Source organism: Oncorhynchus clarkii, chromosome 10, assembly GCF_045791955.1.
Source record: "Oncorhynchus clarkii lewisi isolate Uvic-CL-2024 chromosome 10, UVic_Ocla_1.0, whole genome shotgun sequence".
NCBI lineage: Eukaryota > Metazoa > Chordata > Actinopteri > Salmoniformes > Salmonidae > Oncorhynchus > Oncorhynchus clarkii.
Window position 1 is genome coordinate 43,428,724 of NC_092156.1, and position 14,176 is coordinate 43,442,899.

At 42.2% G+C, this 14,176-nt stretch overlaps 1 protein-coding gene across 2 annotated transcripts; it reads right to left on the reverse strand.

Moving 5' to 3' along the window:
* Positions 1 to 65: 65 nt before the first annotated feature.
* LOC139418524 (peroxiredoxin-5, mitochondrial-like) lies at positions 66 to 10,760 on the reverse strand. 2 transcript variants are annotated; one of them, XM_071168064.1, is made up of 6 exons: positions 10,521 to 10,760; positions 3,125 to 3,259; positions 2,837 to 2,968; positions 642 to 680; positions 499 to 563; positions 66 to 351 (listed from the first exon to the last, which is right to left on the reverse strand). In XM_071168064.1, the coding sequence occupies exons 1-6, from the start codon at positions 10,611 to 10,613 to the stop codon at positions 243 to 245; spliced, it is 573 nt and encodes a 190-aa protein (XP_071024165.1). In that variant the 5' UTR covers positions 10,614 to 10,760; the 3' UTR covers positions 66 to 242. The 2 variants fall into 2 exon arrangements, with proteins under 2 accessions (XP_071024165.1, XP_071024166.1); XM_071168065.1 differs by lacking the exon at positions 642 to 680.
* Between the last annotated feature and the right edge of the window lie 3,416 nt (positions 10,761 to 14,176).

Consider the following 14,176-nt stretch of genomic DNA (forward strand, 5'->3'; position numbering starts at 1 on the left):
CAAGTTGGACTGCCGTGCCATCATCCAGAAAGTCCCCAAGCAGGTGGAAAAAAAACTTGAACATCTTTGCAGTCTACATGTTTTGCTTTAATTACAGTTCATGAACCATACAATGTCTGTCCATTAAACCACATCTATCTTCACAGGCATGTGACAAGGGTCAGGTAAAGTAGTATGAAAGTGCATTGTAACTTAAGGTTAGACTTCTGCTGTCTGGTTGGAGTGAGCTAGTCCCAACAGGCCTACACCAGCTCAGAGAGCATATTAGAGGCCAGGCTGCATGTCAGACCAGTACCGTCAGGCTCCACATTGATATTCTTCACAACGCCATCTTCCACCAACATAGCGTACCTGAGAGACATAAGGAATATGAATTACTTTATTGGGGTTGATTATGCTTTTTGCAGTGTGAAATCCAAATGTTGAGACTAAACAGAAGTGTTAACTGTGACCCACTCTGTTGCAGCAAGTTAACACTGATATGAGAAAAGACCTCACCTCTGGGAGCGCTTGTTTCCAAGCACAGCAACAATCTGATCGTTGTCTAGCAACAGGTCCACTGCCTGTAAATAAAATGGGGGTTACATTCAGTGTACAAAGTGTACACTAATAAAAATCAAGGCTTTGAAGACGTATCTGACCTTAGTGAATGCGCCAGTAGGATCAGCCAGCATTCGCACCTGCAAAAGACAGGCCGTAGACACCACACACGCAAGTATAAATTGGGTACACTAGCTGTATGATTAAACTACAAACTGTATATTCATTTCATGCTTGCATACATGTTTTATATCCACTCCTGTGCAGATTAGGGCCGGGATTAAATCCGAAACCAAGCCGTAGCATTCATGGCAATGAATTAAAAGGTCATTTCCAATTGAACCGACATCTGCAGCTTTTACCTTGAATGCAATCTTCGCAAACGTAATATTGCCATTGAAAGTTGGATTGATTCCCGGCCTAACACGAGATGCAACATGTTCAAGAACATGCCTAGACTGAAAGATCTCAATATACAGTACCAGTCAAAGGTTTGGACACACCTATTCAGTAAAAAAAAAAAAAAACTTGAATATGTTCTACATTGTGATAAACATCAAAATATTTGCCTTGACAGCTTGGCATTCTCTCAACCAGCTTCATGAGGTAGTCACCTGGAATGCCTTGATAAGTTAATTTGTGGAATTTTGTTCATTTGAACCAATCAGTTGTGACATGGTAGGGGTGGTATACAGATGATAACCAAATAGGACTAAAGGTCAAGTCCATATAATGGCAACACTTCAACTAAGCAAAGATAAACAAGTCAATCCGGACAATTTCGAAGAACTTCCAAGTGCAGTCACAAAAACCGTCTAGCACTATGAAACTGGCTCTCATGAGGACCGCTACAGGAAAGGAAGACCCAGAGTTACCTCTGCTGCAGTTCATTAGAGTTACCAGCCTCAGAAATTGCAGCCCAAATAACTGCTTCAGAGTTCAAGTAACAGACACATCAACTGTTTAGAGGAGACTGAAATCAGGCCTTCATGGGTGAATTACTGAAAAGAAACCACTACTAAAGTATACCAATAAGAAGACTTGCTTGAACCAAGAAACATGAGCAATGAACATTAGACCAGTGGAAATCTGTCCTTTGGTGTAAGGAGTCCAAATTTGAGATTTTTGGTTCAAACCGCCGTGTCTTTGTGAGATGCGGAGATAATCCTACTCTGCATGTGTGGTTCCCACCGTGAAGCATGGAGGTGGTGGTGTGATGGTGCTTTGCTGGTGACCCTGTCGTGATTTATTTAGAATTCAAGGCACACTTAACCAGCATGGCTACCACAGCATTCTGCAGCGATACACCATCCCATCTAGTTTGCGCTTAGTGGGACTATCATTTGGTTTTCAACAGGACAATGACCCAAAACACATTTCCAGGCCGTGTAAGGGCTATTTGACCAAGGAGAGTGATGAGTGCTGCATCAGGTAACCTGGCATCCACAATCACCTGACCTCAACCCAATTGAGATGGTTTGGACTGCATAGTGAAGGAAAAGCAGCCAACAAGTGCTCAACATATGTGCAAAGCTGTCAAGGCAAAGGGTGTCTACTTTGAAGAATCTAAAAAATATTTTGATTTGTTTAACTTTTTTTTAGTTACTACATGATTTCATAGTTGTGATGTCTTCTATTAATCTACAATGTAGAAAATAGTCAAAATAAAAACCCTTGAATGAGTAGGTGTGTCCAAACTTTTGACTGGTACTATAATTTAACCAGTTCTGGGCTTGTTGTAATAATCTCTCTGGGAAAGAAGATATTTCCAATGAATGTTAAAGAGGCAATCTGAGGTTAAAACATCAAAGCCGTACACCCCGCCACTGTTTTTGGTACACTGCTGAGGGATGGGGCTTGGGAAATGTAACCATTCAAATTCCTAGACAGCTATGGATGCAAGGCCATCTATGAGCTCAAAATTATAGTTTTAATCAAGTTTTTTAGCCTAGAGTGTTTGTTTACAATTACATTGTTTATCAACAATGGAGTAAGAAAAGGTTATATATGGGGTTCTGATAGTATAGGACAGTAGAAATTAGCTCATCACTGGGTACATATAATTCCATTAAAAGTCAAAAAATGTATGTAGCAACTGCAGATTGATTACTTAGGACAAAGACTTGCAACCAGATGACTAAGATTTCCTGTACCTAGTAGAGTGCTGGAGACCAGAATAACAAGGGAGATATTCAGCCCAGGACTGAATAATGCACTATGTAGACTACAAGAACAGACAATTCAGAAGGCTGAAGGTCAAGGTATCAGCTTGTTAATTTCAAACAGCATTTTGCACCTTGCCGCCTGCTCCATGCTCCTTCCCCCAGGCAGCCATAACGAATGCGTCGTTAATGGAGATGCAGGCGACCTCCTGCACACCCTTGCTCTTCAGCGCTGCTGCCTGCTCCACAAATCCTGGAAGGTGAGTCTGAGGGATAAGAGCAAGAAAGGACTTGCGGTGAAACAGTGGTTTCAGATGATGCATGCAGAACGTACATAGTGAACAAACGTTTTAAAAAACAATAAAGAGGAATGCACATCCAGGTAAATTCATTGAAATGAGGATGATCTGAAAGCAGGTTACCTTGGAGCACCCAGGCGTGAAAGCTCCTGGCACAGCAAAGAGAACTCCCTTCTTCCCCTTGAAGAGTTGGTCCATCGACACCTTATTGCCTGGCTCATTCTCATGAACCTCCACTGCCGGAAGTTTTTCTCCAACCTAGTGAGTGTGAAGCATTCAGTCAAACACTGTTGATGGTCAATCAAGTTATACATGAAAAATTAAAAATCTTATTCTGTTCTGCAACCCCCATTCCATTAGTCACAGATATTGAATTTGGAACTTGACTCTGTATAGCAACATTTGAATAATGTATTGGACCTGCAGGGAGTGGTTATGGACATTTTGCCACCACAACGGCCTTGAAAAGTTACTACTGGAGCATCGTGACTTTGCTGAATGTGTAGAGCCAAAAGCAGAGTCCTCTCTGGGGCACTCACTAACAGCAGCTGGCTCAGTCATGCACAGTGTTGGTATGTCTACCACTGACTCAGCTATATTACCACAAATAAAAATGGCATGTTGGGAAAAATCTAAGGACAGGGGTCTAAAGTGGTAAGTAGAAAAGCTGATTTCGTGCCATATGCCTTTATATATCAGATCTGATTCCCTACAAATGATGTGGTAACCGTTTCCAAACCTGCCCCATCCGGTTATCTAATGTTGCACCTATAAAAAAAAAAGGTAGACTGAGTATGTTTACATTCACACTAATAGTTAAAATATTCAACTGAAGGCTGAGTATGGCATTAGTCATTAGTTATCTAAATCGGTGTAAAGTCAAAATCAAAGTAAGCATACACCGATAAAAACATCTGGTTTTCTGAGCAATCTTTCAAATGATTAGGACAATGAAAACACTATAAATCTGAGTTCCCGCGGGGGATTTGATGTGCGCATGTCCAAGCCACCCATTGATGCCCTGTTTACACCGTGACACATTTCAATACGCCCGTACATCATCTTCAGAGTCTTAAACTTCCAACACACCGACCGCCACTGCGCAAAATAGTATGCAGCATCATCTGGATATGTATGCAACATTCACCTTCTGCTACCATTTCTGTCAAGCCATCTACGCATACAGTTTAAGCATACGTTCGATAAAGCCAACGTATGCACCACACTGAACACACTGCAACTGCCTCTCGTCAGAGAAAGCATTTATTTTGGGAGATTGACCAATATGACCTTTTCATTCAAGACATGATAAATATATTGTTTCAGGTGATAATAAAACATGTTTTGTTTAGTAACCTTTTCCTCAACTGTTTTTATTTCATTGCAAATCAAGCTAGCTTTTATCATTCTCATTTTATCTACCAACATAGACAGGGCTCTAACTCCTCTAGCTCCACAATGAAATAGGGTGCAGGCCAGGCAGCAGGCTGTTAGCCAGCCTGCCAGCATAGTGGAGTCTGCCACTAGCACAGTCAGTAGGCTGTTAGCCAGCCTGCCAGCATAGTGGAGTCTGCCACTAGCACAGTCAGTGTAGTCAGCTCAGCTATCACCATTGAGACCGTGTCTGTGCCTCGACCTAGGTTGGGCAAAACTAAACATGGCGGTGTTCGCCTTAGCAATCTCACTAGGATAAAGACCACCTCCATTCCTGTCATTATTGAAAGAGATCATGATACCTCACATCTCAAAATAGGGCTACTTAATGTTAGATCCCTTACTTCAAAGGCAATTATAGTCAATGAACTAATCACTGATCATAATCTTGATGTGATTGGCCTGACTGAAACATGGCTTAAGCCTGATGAATTTACTGTGTTAAATGAGGCCTCACCTCCTGGCTACACTAGTGACCATATCCCCCGTGCATCCCGCAAAGGCGGAGGTGCTGCTAACATTTACGATAGAACATTTCAATTTACAAAAAAAAAAAATGATGACGTTTTCATCTTTTGAGCTTCTAGTCATGAAATCTATGCAGCCTACTCAATCACTTTTTATAGCTACTGTTTACAGGCCTCCTGGGCCATATACAGCGTTCCTCACTGAGTTCCCTGAATTCCTATCGGACCTTGTAGTCATAGCAGATAATATTCTAATCTTTGGTGACTTTAATATTCACATGGAAAAGTCCACAGACCCACTCCAAAAGGCTTTCGGCGCCATCATCGACTCAGTGGGTTTTGTCAAACATGTCTCTGGACCCACTCACTGTCACAGTCATACGCTGGACCTAGTTTTGTCCCATGGAATAAATGTTGTGGATCTTAATGTTTTTCCTCATAATCCTGGACTATCGGACCACCATTTTATTATGTTTGCAATTGCAACAAATAATCTGCTCAGACCCCAACCAAGGAACATCAAAAGTCGTGCTATAAATTCACAGACAACACAAAGATTCCTTAATGTCCTTCCAGATTCCCTCTGTCTACCAAGGACGCCAGAGGACAAAAATCAGTTAACCACCTAACTGAGGAACTCAATTTAACCTTGCGCAATACCCTAGATGCAGTTGCACCCCTAAAAATTAAAAACATTTCTCATAAGAAACTAGCTCCCTGGTACACAGAAAATACCCGAGCTCTGAAGCAAGCTTCCAGAAAATTGGAACGGAAATGGCGCCACATCAAACTGGAAGTCTTCCGACTAGCTTGGAAAGACAGTACTGTGCAGTACCGAAGAGCCCTTACTGCTGCTCGATCATCCAATTTTTCTAAATTAATTGAGGAAAATAAGAACAATCCAAAATTCCTTTTTGGTACTGTCGCAAAGCTAACTAAAAAGCAGCATTCCCCAAGAGAGGATGACTTTCACTTTAGCAGTGATAAATTCATGAACTTCTTTTGAGGAAAAGATTATGATTATTAGAAAGCAAATTACGGACTCCTCTTTAAATCTGCGTATTCCTTCAAAGCTCAGTTGTCCTGAGTCTGCACAACTCTGCCAGGACCTAGGATCAAGAGAGACGCTCAAGTGTTTTAGTACTATATCTCTTGACACAATGATGAAAATAATCATGGCCTCTAAACCTTCAAGCTGCATACTTGACCCTATTCCAACTAAACTACTGAAAGAGCTGCTTCCTGTGCTTGGCCCTCCTATGTTGAACATAATAAACGGCTCTCTATCCACCGGATGTGTACCAAACTCACTAAAGATGGCAGTAATAAAACCTCGCTTGAAAAAGCCAAACCTTGACCCAGAAAATATAAAAAACGATCGGCCTATATCGAATCTTCCATTCCTCTCAAAAATTGTAGAAAAGGCTGTTGCGCAGCAACTCACTGCCTTCCTGAAGACAAACAATGTATACGAAATGCTTCAGTCTGGTTTTAGACCCCATCATAGCACTGAGACGGCACTTGTGAAGGTGGTAAATGACATTTTAATGGCATCGGACCGAGGCTCTGCATCTGTCCTCGTGCTCCTAGACCTTAGTGCTGCTTTTGATACCATCGATCACCACATTCTTTTGGAGAGATTGGAAACCCAAATTGGTCTACATGGACAAGTTCTGGCCTGGTTTAGATCTTATCTGTCGGAAAGATATCAGTTTGTCTCTGTGAATGGTTTGTCCTCTGACAAATCAACTGTAAATTTCGGTGTTCCTCAAGGTTCCGTTGTAGGACCACTATTGTTTTCACTATATATATATATATATTTTACCTCTTGGGGATGTTATTCGAAAACATAATGTTAACTTTCACTGCTATGCAGATGACACACAGCTGTACATTTCAATGAAACATGGTGAAGCCCCAAAATTGCCCTTGCTAGAAGCATGTGTTTCAGACATAAGGAAGTGGATGGCTGCAAACGTTCTACTTTTAAACTTGGACAAAACAGAGATGCTTGTTCTAGGTCCCAAGAAACAAAGAGATCTTCTGTTGAATCTGACAATTAATCTTAATGGTTGTACAGTCGTCTCAAATAAAACTGTGAAGGACCTCGGCGTTACTCTGGACCCTGATCTCTCTTTTGAATAACATATCAAGACCATTTCAAGGACAGCTTTTTTCCATCTACGTAACATTGCAAAAATCAGAAACTTTCTGTCCAAAAATGATGCAGAAAAATTAATCCATGCTTTTGTCACTTCTAGGTTAGACTACTGCAATGCTCTACTTTCCGGCTACCCGGATAAAGCACTAAATAAACTTCAGTTAGTGCTAAATACGGCTGCTAGAATCCTGACTAGAACCCAAAAATTATCATATTACTCCAGTGCTAGCCTCTACACTGGCTTCCTGTCAAAGCAAGGGCTGATTTCAAGGTTTTATTGCTAACCTACAAAGCATTACATGGGCTTGCTCCTTACCTATCTCTCTGATTTGGTCCTGCCGTACATACCTACACGTACGCTACGGTCACAAGACGCAGGCCTCCTAATTGTCCCTAGAATTTCTAAGCAAACAGCTGGAGGCAGGGCTTTCTCCTATAGAGCTCCATTTTTATGGAACGGTCTGCCTACCCATGTCAGAGACGCAAACTCGGTCTCAACCTTTAAGTCTTTACTGAAGACTCATCTCTTCAGTGGGTCATATGATTGAGTGTAGTCTGGCCCAGGAGTGGGAAGGTGAACGGAAAGGCTCTGGAGCAACGAACCGCCCTTGCTGTCTCTGCCTGGCCGGTTCCCCTCTTTCCACTGGGATTCTCTGCCTCTAACCCTATTACAGGGGCTGAGTCACTGGGTTACTGGGGCTCTCTCATACCGTCCCTGGGAGGGGTGCGTCACCTGAGTGGGTTGATTCACTGATGTGGTCATCCTGTCTGGGTTGGCGCCCCCCCCCCCCTGGGTTGTGCCGTGCCGTGGCGGAGGTCTTTGTGGGCTATACTCAGCCTTGTCTCAGGATGGTAAGTTGGTGGTTGAAGATATCCCTCTAGTGGTGTGGGGGCTGTGCTTTGGCAAAGTGGGTGGGGTTATATCCTTCCTGTTTGGCCCTGTCCGGGGGTGTCCTCGGATGGGGCCACAGTGTCTCCTGACCCCTCCTGTCTCAGCCTCCAGTATTTATGCTGCAGTAGTTTATGTGTCGGGGGGGCTAGGGTCAGTTTGTTATATCTGGAGTACTTCTCCTGTCCTATTCGGTGTCCTGTGTGAATCTAAGTGTGCGTTCTCTAATTCTCTCCTTCTCTCTTTCTTTCTCTCTCTCGGAGGACCTGAGCCCTAGGACCATGCCCCAGGACTACCTGACATGATGACTCCTTGCTGTCCCCAGTCCACCTGGCCGTGCTGCTGCTCCAGTTTCAACTGTTCTGCCTTATTATTATTCGACCATGCTGGTCATTTATGAACATTTGAGCATCTTGGCCATGTTCTGTTATAATCTCCACCCGGCACAGCCAGAAGAGGATTGGCCACCCCACATAGCCTGGTTCCTCTCTAGGTTTCTTCCTAGGTTTTGGCTTTTCTAGGGAGTTTTTCCTAGCCACCGTGCTTCTACACCTGCATTGCTTGCTGTTTGGGGTTTTAGGCTGGGTTTCTGTACAGCACTTTGAGATATCAGCTGATGTTTGAAGGGCTATATAAATAAATTTGATTTGTGCTGCAGAGCAGCTAGCTAGCTAAAAGCTAGGCTGAAGATACCATTGTAGCTAGCGACCTCCACCTAATAATGATCAAAAACAAACGCCATTACCATCACAATAAACTTAAACGGGAGGCAACAGTTATATAATATAATTAGCTTAACAGCCAACGTGTATTTTAACATTACTATTAAAATAGTACTCACTTATAGGAATGGGTCATTGTTTCCAAGTTGCTAGCTATCCCATAAAACCCATCACCGAAAACCACATATTTTCATCTTCTTCTGTACTTTGGTAACTTCCGGTTCTTCGACGGACTCTGGCTGGACTGAAGATGCAAAATTTGAACAATTTCAAAGTATGCAACATCATCCGTCTCGCAATGGAGCATTCAACCGCAAAGGGGCGTTGTGTTTACACTCCGTTGTGGACGTCATCATTGAAATGCATGACATCCAGTGCAACGGAACGCTTAGTGGTAATGTGAACGAGGCTTACCAGATGCATATGCGTTTTGTTTTGCCGGATGTCTAGCCCGCATTTTCCATACTTGACGAGCATGTGCTTCGCTTTTCAACTAGCTAGTTGGGGTCTGTACTTCTGTTTGTACCCCCACACATTAAAGCAACGCACGAGTTGAACACATTGAACGCATGAGGTACACAGAACATAATGCGGTCCCCCCAACGCAGCTTTGCAGACTGCTCCATTGACAATGAATGACTTCCACTGGAACGCAGAGCTCGATGCATCTGGTGGGCATGAAGCCTCGTTCTGTGTACTGCTTGTGTTCAATATTTTCAACAAGTCATGTGTTGGCTTCACCGTGACACAAACGGAAGTACACACAGACTCCAACTTGCTAGCTTCAAAGATTATAGATATACTGACAAGACACTTAACAATGGGAGTAGTTGTCCACAAAGCGGCATGGCAGACTGTACAGCATCACGCCTATCCCTTGTTTGGATTGGTGGATACATATCATTACTGTAATCATTTTTTGAATATTCGATGAGGATTGTTGACATCAACCGCCTGTAATTCAATGGAGAAGATGCTATGCTACTTGCCTCATTATGAATATGCATAGCCAACTCCTATAAAGTGTTTTTTTTTCTCAAAGTTGCCAAGATGTCACGTGTCCTACTTATATAAGTACACTTTTAACTTAAGCATTATCGAATAGACTTTCATAAAATAAATCTCATGTTGCAAATAGGCAATAAATGGGCGAAATTAAAAAACGCTACCTGCTGAAGAGAAATAGATTTTCCGCCGAATTGGGCCGCACACTTCCGCTTTGCTAGCTAGTTGAAAAGCGAAGCGCATGTGCGTCAAGTTCGGTTAAATTCGGGCTAGACATCTGTAAAAACAAAACGCATGCATCTGGTGGGTATTATGCTCAAGTGAAGTGAGTTAGGAAAGTATATGCATTTTATATAAAGTGTATGTGAAAACGATATGTCCGAACTCAAAGTCAAATAGACTTCGCAAAAATAACATGTGTAGTATAACTTTTATTTGGCTTGGTGATTTTCTGAATGTATTAAAACGTCTCATCATGTAACTTTAGCCTTATTTCAGATGTGTCATGTAAACATGATTATTAAGGAAAATGGAATTCTTGCAAAGCATGTCAAACGTTTTAGTCAGATTATAGTTCGTTTGCGTGTGCATGTAACCGTGCTCACTGATTGAATGCACCAGTCGATCATGCTTTACCCATCCATCATCAGGGCACTGTGGCCATCGAGTAACGTTAGATAATGCGGCTTGAGCATGGAGGATGTTTACATCATGGACAACAAGGAGAATAAATAGAAGAATCACGTGTTTAATTTTTTTTTTAAACTGAATCGAGTTTGCAGTCAAGGTCATGAAGGAGCGTTATTTTTAGATCAAACATTTTTCTGACGGCATTTCTTACCTTGATAGGCATGTTGGCAATGAGTGTGGTGTGTAACGGTCTGAAGCACTGGACCGCACGGGTCCCTTTGAGGAATGCTGAGCTGGAAATCATTGGCCTATGTTGAGACGAGCCCCTTTAACGTTGTTCGAGTGGTAGCAGAGGTCAGACTGGCTGGCTGCCGCAAATTCAGTGTGGCTGTCACAAAAATTGGCTTACAAATGTTACCACAGATAGAACAATGAGGCAGATATTCACCGGATGTATAAATGTGAATCATCCGCTTGGCGTTTCCACTCACTACCAAATATGGTAGTAGAGGAAGCCCAGTGTCCGGCAGGGGGAGAATATGGAAGAAGATGGCCGATATTCTGCAAATGTTCTCATCGATGAAATAGTTGATCTCAATTTTCTTTTCCCAAAACGAGAATTCTGTTATTAACAGAGTGCACTGAGTTTTGTAGACTTTTCCCTTTGTCAACGTTTTAAGTAGTCGTTCCCTAACGGGATGTCACTAGAACGGGCCAATAGGATCTCGCTAACTCTTGCTTGGCTCTGCCAAACTCATAGATTGTTCTGCCCACTATGACTCATTTGTTCCCGTTGGAAACGACAGGCTGTGGTCTATCTTGGTTTAGTTATAAAAAATCTTCGATATTACCTCAGGTTTAACTCGAGCGTCTGTCTGGTTGCAAGGAATTTACTAAAAGCTTCCGCCTCTCCACCTGGCAGGAACCTGACACTACCTTTTCAACCGCTATGAACTGTTTTACCCATTTAACTATTTTTATTTCATGAAATTGAAACAAGCACATATAAATACTACACTAAACCTTACATTACATGTGAATCACTTAACACAATGATAAATTATATTTATAGGATCATTACAAATTATACCGATTCTGATGGGTTGGGTTATATGCGGAAGACACATCTCAGTTGAATGCGTTCAGTTGGACAACTGACGAGCTATCCCCCTTTCCATTATACCTTTTTAAAATGCAGAACTAAATGTCATTAAAGCACTGCAAAGGGGAAGCAAAAGCTGTTGCACTTCTTCCAGCGTTCCAATGAGAGGACAGTCTCAGCAGGGTCCTCTCTGATCCAACCAATCAAACCCGAGAGACTTAACCATTGCACATATTTCGGTTTCATTGGTGTTAGTGAAAATATGCCTTGATTTTTAGCTCAGATGGCTAACACACTCCGACAGGGAGGAAATATCTAACAAGTAATATCTAACAAATTACACAACATTTAAGACTATATACATATAAGACTATATACAGTTGAAGCCAGAAGTTTACATACACCTTAGCCAAAGACATTTCAACTCAGTTTTTCACAATTCCTGACATTTAATCCAAGTAAAGAATTCCCTGTTTTAGGTCAGTTAGGATCACCACTTTATTTTAAGAATGTGAAATGTCAGAATAATATTAGAGTGAATTATTTATTTTAGCTTTTATTTCTTTCATCACATTCCCAGTGGGTCAGACATTTACATACACTCAATTAGTATTTGGTAGCATTGCCTTTAAATTGTTTAACTTTAACGGGTAGCCTTCCACAAGCTTCCCACAATAAGTTGGGTGAATTTTGGCCCATTCCTTCTGACAGAGCTGGTGTAACTGATTCAGGTTTGTAGGCCTCCTTGCTCGCACACGTTTTTTTCAGTTCTGCCCACAAATGTTCAATGGTATTGAGGTCAGGGCTTTGTGATGTCCACTCCAATACCTTGACGTTGTTGTCCTTCAGCCATTTTGCCACAACTTTGGAAGTATGCTTGGGGTCATTGTTCATTTGGAAGACCCATTCGCAACTAAGCTTTAACTTCCTGACAGATGTCTTGAGATGTTACTTCAATATATCCACATAATGTTCCTTCCTCATGATGTCATCTATTTTGTGAAGTGCACCATTCCCTCCTGCAGCAAAGCACCCCCACAACATGATGCTGCCACCCTCGTGCTTCACGGTTGGGATGGTGTTCTTCGACCTGCAGGCGTCCCCCTTTTTCCTACAAACATAGCAATGGTCATTATGGCCAAACAGTTCTATTTTTGTTTCATCAGACCAGTGGACATTTCTCCAAAATTACAATCTTTGTCCCCATGTGCAGTTGCAACCGTGTCTGGCTTTTTTTATGTCGATTTTGGAGCAGTGGCTTCTTCCTTGCTGAGCGGCCTTTCATGTTATGTCGATATGGGACTCGTTTTACTGTGGATACAGATACTTTTGTACCGGTTTCCTCTAGCATCTTCCGAAGGTCCTTTGCTGTTGTTCTGGGATTGATTTGCCCTTTTCACACCAAAGTAAGTTAATCTCTAGTGGACAGAACAAGTCTCCTTCCTGAGCGGTATGACGGCTGCGTGGTCCCATGGTGTTTATACAGTTCCTTGCGAAAGTATTCGGCCCCCTTGAACTTTGCGACCTTTTGCCACATTTCAGGCTTCAAACATAAAGATATAAAACTGTATTTTTTTGTGAAGAATCAACAACAAGTGGGACACAATCATGAAGTGGAACGACATTTATTGAATATTTCAAACTTTTTTAACAAATCAAAAACTGAAAAATTGGGCGTGCAAAATTATTCAGCCCCCTTAAGTTAATACTTTGTAGCGCAAACCTTTTGCTGCGATTACAGCTGTAAGTCGCTTGGGGTATGTCTCTATCAGTTTTGCACATCGAGAGACTGAAATTTTTTCCCATTCCTCCTTGCAAAACAGCTCGAGCTCAGTGAGGTTGGATGGAGAGCATTTGTGGACAGCAGTTTTCAGTTCTTTCCACAGATTCTCGATTGGATTCAGGTCTGGACTTTGACTTGGCCATTCTAACACCTGGATATGTTTATTTTTGAACCATTCCATTGTAGATTTTGCTTTATGTTTTGGATCATTGTCTTGTTGGAAGACAAATCTCCGTCCCAGTCTCAGGTCTTTTGCAGACTCCATCAGGTTTTCTTCCAGAATGGTCCTGTATTTGGCTCCATCCATCTTCCCATCAATTTTAACCATCTTCCCTGTCCCTGCTGAAGAAAAGCAGGCCCAAACCATGATGCTGCCACCACCATGTTTGACAGTGGGGATGGTGTGTTCAGCTGTGTTGCTTTTACGCCAAACATAACGTTTTGCATTGTTGCCAAAAAGTTCAATTTTGGTTTAATCTGACCAGAGCACCTTCTTCCACATGTTTGGTGTGTCTCCCAGGTGGCTTGTGGCAAACTTTAAACAACACTTTTTATGGATATCTTTAAGAAATGACTTTCTTCTTGCCACTCTTCCATAAAGGCCAGATTTGTGCAATATACGACTGATTGTTGTCCTATGGACAGAGTCTCTCACCTCAGCTGTAGATCTCTGCAGTTCATCCAGAGTGATCATGGGCCTCTTGGCTGCATCTCTGATCAGTCTTCTCCTTGTATGAGCTGAAAGTTTAGAGGGACGGCCAGGTCTTGGTAGATTTGCAGTGGTCTGATACTCCTTCCATTTCAATATTATCGCTTGCACAGTGCTCCTTGGGATGTTTAAAGCTTGGGAAATCTTTTTGTATCCAAATCCGGCTTTAAACTTCTTCACAACAGTATCTCGGACCTGCCTGGTGTGTTCCTTGTTCTTCATGATGCTCTCTGCGCTTTTAACGGACCTCTGAGACTATCACAGTGCAGGTGC